This window comes from Myotis brandtii, unplaced genomic scaffold (genome assembly GCF_000412655.1).
Source record: "Myotis brandtii unplaced genomic scaffold, ASM41265v1 scaffold96, whole genome shotgun sequence".
NCBI classification, from domain to species: domain Eukaryota; kingdom Metazoa; phylum Chordata; class Mammalia; order Chiroptera; family Vespertilionidae; genus Myotis; species Myotis brandtii.
Genome location: NW_005371972.1, coordinates 1,315,686 through 1,325,724, shown reverse-complemented (window position 1 = coordinate 1,325,724; position 10,039 = coordinate 1,315,686). Strand labels below are relative to the sequence as shown.

General features: G+C 60.3%; 2 protein-coding genes across 2 annotated transcripts in view; one reads left to right on the top strand and one right to left on the bottom strand.

Annotated features, from left to right (window-relative positions):
• Positions 1-5,246, top strand: part of FAM131C (family with sequence similarity 131, member C) — a 5,797-nt gene extending 551 nt beyond the window's left edge. Inside the window, exons 2-6 of the mRNA XM_005886189.2 lie at positions 637-672; positions 914-1,007; positions 3,236-3,418; positions 3,685-3,795; positions 4,393-5,246. Coding sequence (XP_005886251.1) covers positions 637-672; positions 914-1,007; positions 3,236-3,418; positions 3,685-3,795; positions 4,393-4,676 — 708 coding nt within the window. The 3' untranslated portion in view covers positions 4,677-5,246. The remainder of the gene's footprint in view (positions 1-636; positions 673-913; positions 1,008-3,235; positions 3,419-3,684; positions 3,796-4,392) is intronic.
• Positions 5,247-5,570: 324 nt separating this feature from the next.
• Positions 5,571-10,039, bottom strand: part of CLCNKB (chloride channel, voltage-sensitive Kb) — a 13,054-nt gene continuing 8,585 nt past the window's right edge. Inside the window, exons 16-20 of the mRNA XM_005886188.2 lie at positions 9,706-9,839; positions 7,850-7,941; positions 7,619-7,702; positions 6,816-6,902; positions 5,571-6,455 (exon numbers count right to left, since the gene is read on the bottom strand). Of these exons, the coding sequence (XP_005886250.1) occupies positions 6,408-6,455; positions 6,816-6,902; positions 7,619-7,702; positions 7,850-7,941; positions 9,706-9,839 (445 nt within the window). The 3' untranslated portion in view covers positions 5,571-6,407. The remainder of the gene's footprint in view (positions 6,456-6,815; positions 6,903-7,618; positions 7,703-7,849; positions 7,942-9,705; positions 9,840-10,039) is intronic.

The window sequence follows — 10,039 nt, the reverse complement described above, 5'->3', positions numbered from 1 at the left end:
AGTTTTGTTACCAGCCCAGGACACCTTAGCAGCCTGCACTGCCCTGCACTGCCCTGCACTGGGGAACGAAAGGAGTAGGATTCTTAGATCTCGCGAGGGGCCTCACATCCTGCTGCATAATTTCTGCTCTTGCCCCAGAGGTCATGACCTTGAACCTACCAATTGATAGAATTACCTTTTTGTTGTTGTTGTTTGAGCACATACCACATGCTAAGCATTGTGCTAGGCACGTGCTCACATGATCTCATTTACGCTTCCCCACAGCCGAGGGGTAAATGGCATTGTCCCTTTTTGCAGATGAAGGAACTGATGTTCTGAGATGTTATTAGTCTAAGGATGCCCAGGCTAAGGGGCTGAGCCAAAACTCGAACCCAGGTCTGATCTGCCCCCTGCACCAACGGCCTCTCCTGGCAGAGGCCGTGCCCCACACACACACACACACACACACACACACACACACACACACTTCTTTCTCTGCGTGCCAGGGGACAGCAGGGCACGACCCAGGAGTGGGCAGACCCGCCACCTCAGGGAGCACCAGAAGGTGACCCACATCGCCGTCCGGAGCTCTAGGACTCCTGGCATCTGCTGGCACCGTGCCAGGCCCTCCTGCTCCTCTTTCTCCTTTTCTTTTAGGACAAACAGATGGGTTTCTGTTGGGATCCTTGGCAGGTCAGTGCACTTGCTCACCCCCCAGTCTAGCCAGTGCCCTCCTTCCACTGGGCCCAGCGTGGGCATTCGGTTCTGCCAGCCCTGGGGCCGGGGGCAGGGGAGGGCGGTGAAAATGGTGGGGTGGATGGTCCTGTGGGCGTTGGCAGGATCGCCCTGGCCCTGCCCACTGCTCAGGGGGTGGTCGTGGTGGGGGGACTTCCTTGGGCAGGTCTGCCCATCTGCTCCCCCCTCCGCCGTGCAGAGATGCTTCCAGACCACCAACGGCTACCTGTCCGACTCCAGATCCTGCTCCAGCAGCTACCACGTGGCAGCCCTGGCCACCTCGTCCCTTGTGGGTAGGCGGCAGCTGCCCTCTCCTGCCCTTGGAGTTGCACGGCCCGCCCGACACTAGCTGTGTGTGTGTGTGTGTGTGTGTGTGTGTGTGTTTTGGGGGAGAGAGGGAGAGCGAAGCTGAATTGCAGCTGGAAGGATTGTGGCCCCATGGATTCACCATTTTCCAAATGCGAGGCTCCAAGAGCTGGGTCTGCAGGGAGTAGTGACGGGTTCCCGCCCCCATGGGTGGGATTGTCGGGGCCTCCAGCAGCTCTGAGGGGGACCGCCCGGGTTTTCAGATGTGTGCCTGGTGTGGCCTCCCCGCCCACCCGCTCTGCAGCGGGTGACATCTGCCTGTCACCGAGATGAGAATTGCTGTGTGAGTGGTTTACTGAGGGACTTGCTTTAGGGCCGTGGTCGGCAAACTGCGGCTCGCGAGCCACATGCGGCTCTTTGGCCCCTTCAGTGTGGCTCTTCCACAAAATACCACATGGGGGCGCGCACGTACAGTGCGATTGAAACTTTGTGGCCCATGCGTAGAAGCCGGTATTTTGTGGAAGAGCCACACTCAAGGGGCCAAAGAGCCGCATGTGCCTCGCGAGCCTCGGTTTGCCAGCCACTGCTCTAGGGCAACCTATAGGAGTGAGGGCAGCGGGACAGGGCGGGGGAGGAGCTTGGCAAAGCCTGGTGGCAGGCGTCTCCCCTTCCCCAGCCCCATCCATGGGAGCCCAGGAGTGTGAATCGCACTTCAGCCAGTTGGCTGGCTTGGCTGCCCCTGCCCCTCCGGCACCTCCGGGTGAGGCAGCTGCCATAGCTAAGGGCGAGCCTCCAGACAAGGGTGCAGGTGTGCCAGTGGGGGGTGGGCACGCAGGCCAGGAAAGGGGCCTCAACGGGCCCTCCAGCATCTGCCCTGCCTCCCGGCACAGCCTTCTGGGCCATTCTCAGCGCTCCCCTTGCCCACAGCTTTGCTCAGTGTACCTTGCGCTAGCCTTTCATTAGTCCCTCCTCCCTCAGGCCTCCCTGGCTCCCCGGGCCCTTGCTGCCCTCCCCCCAACATCAGCCTGTGCTGCTCCCTCCCCCTGAAACCCCTTCTCTCCACCTCCCCTGCCCTTCAGGGGCCACTTAGACACCTCCTCCAAAAACCTCCTAGTTGCCAACACTCCCCTACGTGGGGGAGGGCTCTCCCCTCCCTCCTCCCTGTGGTTTTCCTCTCGCTTCCTTTGTGGCTACTGTCTTTCTTGTGTTGCTGTTCTTTACGTCATGGCGCTGGAGCCCGGTGACTCCCAGACCTGTTGTCGGGCTTGACTGGGGAGATGCTGAATCGTTCTTGACAACCCTCTCTGTCAGCTTCCACATCCAACGTCTACTCCTAGGAACCCCTCAGGTCCCCGCTCCCCCATCTGCCCAGCCCTTGTCCCGTCTCCTGCTGGATCCCTTCAGTGGCCCCTAATGTCCCCCTGTCTCCACCCTGGGACCCTAAGCCCGGACTTAGGATGCTCTTCCTCAACTACAGATCTAACCCGCTCCCCTCCTGCCATCGCCCTGCTGTGGCTCCCCATTGCTCTCAGGACATCGGTGCCTCCGCCTGGCTCTCAGCCCCCAGTCTGGCCCCTGGTAGGCGCCCCAGCCTCTCCGCCATCCCAGCCCTGGTAACCCTGGAGCCACACCCGACTCTTCCATGCCTTCATCATCTCATCTCTGAAACGGCCTCTATCTGTCTAACCCAACCGCCTTCAAAGCCCCAATCCAGTCCACCTCTTCCAGGAAGCCTTCCCTGCCTGCAGTGCCCCACACAGGTCTCACCCACAGCAGAGCTGGCACTGGCCCAGGCCCAGGCAGCTCTCTCAGAACTGTATTCATGGAAAAGGGGAGGGCTGGGCGGGGGGGGCGTCTTGAGTGGATCCTTGAGCAGATCTTGGGCAGAAGGGTCTGAACTTGGTCGGAGAGAGAATGAGGGGTGTGGCGAGGCTGGGAAGGAAGCTCCCAGTGGACAGGAGCGTTGGCTGGGAGCAGGACCCCGGGAGGGCGTGGGGCAGGGAGGGGCACAGGCGTTGGCCGGGCTTGAGGAATCGGGTAGGTACAGGGCGTTGCTGGGGATGGGGCTGTGAGGATGCAGAGCATCGGTTGGGAACAAGGCATTGAATGGATGTGGGGTACAGGTCATTGGATGGGCCTGTTCTATGGGGGGGCCAGGGGTGTTGGGGTGGGGCTCTGAGCCAGGCAGTCACGCGACGGCTCTCACTGTCCCCAGGGGTGGTGCAAAGCATCAAGGACCACATCACGAAGCCCACGGCCATGGCACGTGGCCGCGTGGCCCACCTCATCGAGTGGAAGGGCTGGAGGGCCCAGCGGTCGGGCTGGGAGCTGTCCCCAGCCGAGGACGAGCACTACTGCTGCCTCCCGGATGAGCTGCGTGAGGCCCGCTTTGCTGCCGGTCAGTGGGGGGCGGAGCTCGGGACCCGCACTGGCCAGGGCTCTGGTCCTTGGGGGACACAGCATCACCACGGGGCATTGTCTGGGCAGGGAGAACAGTGCCTGGGGTGGCCAGGGCATTCGGTGGGCACTCTGATCACCAGGGCCTGCATGGACAGCCCAGGGCCCCCCAGGCTGTCGGGTGCCAGGCCATCCAAGCACTCTGCCGCCCCCTCCCCCCGCACCCCCTGCCGTGCCCTCTCTGAGCTGGTCCCGCTGTCCCCACAGGGGTCGCTGAGCAGTTCGCCATCACAGAGGCCACACTGAGCGCCTGGTCCTCGCTGGACGACAAGGAGCTGCACCCCGAGAACAGCCCCCAGGACATTGTCCAGCTGCAGGGTACCGCCCGAGCGGGCACCAGGGCGGGGGGAGGGGGGTGGCCGGCAGAGCTGGCGCTGCAAGCCGCCCTGTCACCAAATGCACTGTGACCTCAGATAAGCCCTTTCTTCCCTCGGTCTCAGCTTCTTCATCTGAAAAATGATCCTTGCCCTGCCCATTGCCAAGGGGTGCCGTGAGCATAAAGGAGAAAATAGTAGTAATAATAATAAATATTGTGAATTGAGGGCTTTCTGTGCTAGAACCCAGGGTTACTACTAAGGGCTTCGACGAGCCTGGGTCCTGGGTGAAGCCAACGTACCTCTGATCTCATTTAATCCTCCTCTGGCTGGAGGGGAGGGAGGCTCAGGGTGAACACCGGTTGTCCCAGTTCTCAGAGCGCAGGACTCGAAGCAGAGCCTGCTCCTAACTACACGCACTGCCCTAGTGAGAAACGGGCTCAGAGAGGCTCTGTGACTTGCCTAAGGTCACACAGCTTGGCAGTGACAAAGCAGGATTTGGAGGCCGGTCTTCTGCCCCTTGCCCACCCTCACACACCAGGGGAGGCAGAGGAGGGTCCCGGACTCTACCCCTCACCCCCACCTCCCTTTGGTTTTCCAGACCTGGACAGCATCTACCTTCAGGACAGTCTTCTGAGCGGCCCCTCGCAGGATGACAGCCTCCTGGCCTTCTCCTCCCCCGGCCTCTCCCCTGACGGCTGGCCCTCACCCGAGGAGCCCCCCATCACAGCTGCTGCCCCCCAGCCCTCCAGCCCTGAGCAGCAGCACCGGCCCCGGCTGCCCGGGGGCCCAGGGCCCGAGGGTGGGTCCTGCCTGCAGGGCTCCCTCCCCTCAGTGGACAGCGGCTCCCTCTCGGAGGAGGAGGACGAGGTGTTCTATAACTGAGGCCCAAATACACCCCCGTCTCGCCTGTGGGCAGCTTAGGCGTCTCAGGACGTGGGGTCAGGCTGGGCCTCTCGACCCTTCAGGGCAGGCACGGGGTGGGGAGGCAGGGGGCGAGGCCGGCACTCCCGTGGACCACTTCGTGCCTCAGTGGACCTGCCGCAGTGGGAGCCATAACCCCTCTCTCCCTTCTTGGCTCCTGTGGGCCCCTTCCCCCCAGCAGGGTTCCTGCCGCCCGAGCTCAAGGACTCAGCAGACACCAGGGCAGGCCCCCAGGCAGACAACCTCAAAGGGCCTGGGAGACCCACTTGCTGTGGGGCCTGAGGACCCTGCCTGGTCCCAGAGCCAGTCCCTCCCGCCTCCCTCTGTGCTTCTGCCCCATCAGAGGTGGGGTAGCCTCTTCCGGTAGCTAAGCATCTGCTCCTAAGTGGTCATCCGAGGACACCCGTCTCCATGGACTGTCTGTCTGTCCCTCACCCTCTGACCCTGGTGCCCCGGCTCCCCCTCCTTGCGCCCTCCTGTCACCTCCCTGAAAGCTCTCTGAAGACATTAAAGTGGCGGATTCACCCTGGATGGACTTGGCCTGGTCTCTGCTGGGGAAACCGTGTCCTTGGGGCTCCTGGGCCGAGAGGGTCTAGCCCAGAGGTTCTCAACCTGTGGGTCGCGACCCCTTTGGGGGTCAAACGACCCTTTCACAGGGGTCGCCTAAGACCATCAGAAAACACATATATAATTACATACTGTTTTTGTGATTAATCACTATGCTTTAATTATGTTCAATTTGTAACAATGAAAATACATCCTGCATATCAGATATTTACATTACGATTCATAACAGTAGCAAAATTACAGTGATGAAGTAGCAACGAAAATAACTTTATGGTTGGGGGTCACCACAACATGAGGAACTGTATTAAAGGGTCGCGGCATGAGGAAGGTTGAGAACCACTGCTCTAGAGGGACTCAGGGAGGGCCCCTGCCCCTCAACACGCATACAGCTGGTCAGTGTGCTACCCCCCAGCTGGGAGAGTCCCCACAGGAGAGACTGTCCGGGGAGCCGCACCCGGGGGCCTGCACCAGCAGCCCTGGCTCAGCCAAGGAGGAGGCTGGGGCTGGGAGGAAGGTAGCTGGGCCACAGGGTCCTGCTTATACATGAGGATGAGCAGTGTAAGGCCTGGTGGGGGACCCACTCTCCCCATATCTCCCTGCCAGGAGGAGTGGGAGACCAGGACCCCCGGCCTGCACTGCCCACCTGACCACAAGCAGCCCCAAGAGCTTGCTCAGCCAGCACGGGAAGAAGCTGGGGTGCCACGTGAGTGCCCTTGGAGCGGAGATGGGGGATGAATTGCAGCTCTGGGAAACGGCTTTATTTCTCTCAGGAGCCTCTGGTTGGGCGTCGACCCCAGAGGGGATTGTGCCTGCCCTTGGTGACAGCATCCATCAATCTCATCAGTCATTGGTGAATTTGACGGACAAGAGGTTTCCTGCTGTCTTGCATTCTGAGCTCGGTCCACGGTGGGATTTGTCCTTCAAGGCAGGTGGCACTTGTCCCACCCAGGATGGGACATGGTGACTATGGAGCCCTCTGAGGTGCAAGGTCAGAGCTGCCTGTTTCACTGAGGAGCTGAGCTGGGCTGGGGGGAGGGCAAGCTGTGGTGGGCAGGGAGGCAGGATGCCTGCCCCATCTGCTTCGCCAGGGCACTTAGGTGCCCCGGTTCGTCTTGCCAGGCTGGCTCACTTTGGGGCCGGTGGGTTTGTCACGTTGGAAATGGCTTTCTTCAACTAAAACAGAGAAAGGGGAGCTTTTGGGGGGAAGGATGTAGAGGAGGTTGCGAATGGGGGCTCCAGTGTTGTTGGACTCCCCTAAGGGTTGATTCTGGGGTGAGTGTTTGAGTCAGTGCCTCCCCATTGCACGGATGGGATCACTGAGGCCTAGAGACTGGCAGGGCTGGCCACTGGTCATAAAATAAGGTAGGGTAGCCAGGCCCAGTGGCCACTTTGGGCCAGGAAGTGGGGCTCATCAGAATCCCACGAGGCCCCTCAAAATTTGGATGGGAGGGTATTGGTGCCTTCCACCTCCCCAGTCTTGGGTTGGAGGTACCAGGGCCCCTCGACTCTGCTCCACCCGGGGGACCCTGGTACCTCCACCCAAGACACGGTGCCCACAGCTCTGCCTCGAGACGTCACGAAGAGGGACTGAAGGTTCAGCAGCTCGAAGAGGTTGTGTGCCTGGAGGAAGGGTGGGTAGGAAATGCTGGAGGACAGGTGGCACGGCACCCACACCGCCCTCTGGCTTCAACTTATCCCTAACCGGAGGCTTTGAGCAGAGGTGGAGGAGCGGTACCCTCGCCTCCACGTCTCCCACCCGGGAAGGGAATGGTGGGTGGAAGACCAGGACCTGAGCCTGCAATGTCCAAAATGACCACGAGGGGTCGCCAGAGTCCACACAAGGAACCAATGGGGAAAACCTGTTATCCAGCAACAGTGTCACAGAGGGGTTGGGACCACCCCCAAACCCCCAACCGGCTTCTTCCCCTCCCTGACCCCGTGTTCCAGGCTCTGTGCTTGTGTGGGGGAGTGGGAGGGTATCAGCACTCAAAGGGATTAAATAATTTTCCCAAGATCACACAGGGAGAAAGCAGTGGATCTGAAATTGAAACCCAAAGACATAATTCAAACACTGCCTCTCTCCACCCAGAGGATTCTATTATGTAAACCCTCTCACTTCCCTAGCCTTTGCATCATCCCAACAACTCTGGGTGTGGGGTTCGGAGAGGGCAGGAGCTGCTCTGCCCGTTCTGCTGATAAGGAAGCGGCCCAGGGGGGACAGAGCCACGCTGGCTGCATGTAGGGAAGGTGTAGGGAAGGTGGAGCCGAAGTTTCCCTCTCTGGTCTTCCCCTCTACCCCAGGGTCCTTGTGCCCGTGCCTGAGTCCTCCCCATTACCTCGTGCAGGGAGGTCTCTGGAGACAGCTGCAGGGTCACTGGCTCCATGGGGCAGCCCCCAGCCAAGATGTCCTGGAGATAGTGCTGGGGACAGGGAAGGGTTTTGGGAGCCTGGGCCGGCCTCCCTCTCCCCCAGGCTGCCCCGCTCAATCCTCCTCTCCCACAGATCAGCTGTCCCCTCCACTCCCACCCTGCTGACTCCCCAACTCCCCCAACACCCCGCATGAGTACCACTTGGTGTCCTGGAGCCCAGGAAGGTGGCTCAGCCTGGAGGGCCTGCAGCAAGTGGGCCCTTCGCACGGTGCCCACCAGGATCTGAGATTCTGGACAAGCGGAGAGGGAGAAAGCTGAATTATGAGGCAGGAATTTGCATTTCCTGGGCACCTACTACGTGCCAATAACTGTGCTAGGTGGGGCCTGCAGCAAGTGGGCCCTTCGCACGGTGCCCACCAGGATCTGAGACTCTGGACAAGCGGAGAGGGAGAGAGAGAGGAAGAAGGAGAGGGAGAGGGAGAGAGCTGAATTATGAGGCAGGAATTTGTATTTCCTGGGCACCTACTATGTGCCAATAACTGTGCTAGGTCTTCTTGTGTCTCTCAGGAACGTACAGCAGCCTGTGGGTCAGGAACTATTGTCACCCATTTTATAGACGAGGAAACTGAGGCTTAGCAGCACAGAGGGGCTAATTGTCTTACCGGAGGTCACTCAGCTTCTGACATGGAGGTGTGGTAGCCAGAGGAGGCTAAGGCTGCTGGGGGCCAGGAGCGAGTCTGCTCACCCTGAGGTCCCCCACGTGGCAGGCCTCAAAGCAAGAGCAGCTTTGGGACACCTGTGCCATAGGGCGGGGTTTTGTTCCCCCCTCCCCACAGGAAGATTCCCCCCTGGTTCAGCCCAGTGAAGGCAGGCACCCGGGAGCCCACCATGTTCTGAGGTCCTACTGTGTGTTGGGGGCTTGGCAAGTCTCAATCCAGGCTATCGCTGGACTTTGCAGGTACTCGGTTTTGAGGCAACAGCCTGATAGTTTTGCTTCTTATCCAGTAAAGTAAAAACTTTACAATTAGACCTTTACAAACAAACACTTAAAGCTATTTCTTGAGTGATCAGTAGGGTCCCACGGCCCAGGGCTGCGGGTTGGGAGCTTTTTGCCTCCTGTGGCTCCGAGGGTGGCGTGGACTTTGTCTGGAGGCCAGTTGTCTTTGTCCCAGGAGGGGAGGCCTCTTGGAAGGGGTCTCCTCTGCGAACATGTTCAAGGGGGACCTTGGGCATGTTCTGTGGGACGATGTAAGGGCTGCCCCAATTTGGGTGGGGACACCGCAGGTCGTAGCGTGGTTTGCCCCTGACGCTGCGGCTCACAAGTGGCCCAGGCCTCTTAGGGTGGCTATGGGGGCGGTTAGGACCCGTATGGTTGTGCAGGTTGCTCACTCGATGAGGTACCTGCCCAAAGGACAAGCAGGGACCAAAACCCAGCTGTGCCACGCTTGCCAGGTGTGCATCCTGTCTCATGTGCACAGAGGGGACATAAAGGTGACAGTGGCCGTGAGTGGACATGGCTGTACTCCCCCCGACTTTCCTTTCCCACTCGCACTGTACTTGCCAGTGGAGAACGATGCTCTAGCCAGATGCTTCCCCAAGACCCCGCTTCTGTGTCTTCTAACAAGGGCCCCATTCATCCTTCTTTACAAAGATGCTCTCAGGGATTGTGGCGGGGACTCGGCGGGGCAGTGTTGGAAGGGGAGGCGGATGAAGGAACCCTTTGAGACCCTGGTAGCGCCCCATCACCCTACCCCCACGCCCCGCACACCAGGCCTGGCCTCTAGAACCCCCAGGTCTGCCCTGGAGAGCTTCGCAAGCGCCCTCTCATCTCCCGTGGCAGCACAGAAGCCACCCCAAGCAGGCTGGTCAGTCTCCATCTTAACAACGAGGAGGAATCAGGCTCAGGGAGGTGAAGTGATTCCCCAAAAGGCACCCAGTTACCGAGCCCGGATCCAGATGTAGGGCCAGTGCCCTGCTTCCCCTCTCCTGGGCCTGCGCCACCAAGAGGAGGTGGAGGGAAGGCCTCTCCCCATCCCCCTCTTCCTGCTGAGCACCTGTGCTCTCCTCCAGGGGGTACTCAGCCTTGTCTGTGGAGGTGATGACCTTGACCACCTCCTCCAGTGGCATGTCCTTGGCCAGCGTGGTGATGCTGCAGTTCATAAAGTGCTCCACAATGACGCGGTGAGAGCTGCAGGCAGAGGGGTGCTCCCGTCAGGTCCTGGGGTGAGGGCACGAGGCGGGGTATCCCAGAGGGAGAGTTGCTGGTGCTCCAGTGTGGGCACAGACTGAGAGGTTCCCGGAATGAGCAACACCTGGAGCCCCGAGGTCGAGAGAGGCACCTGGGGACCGGCTCACCTATGGTCTGGCTCTGAATTCTCGCCCCACCCC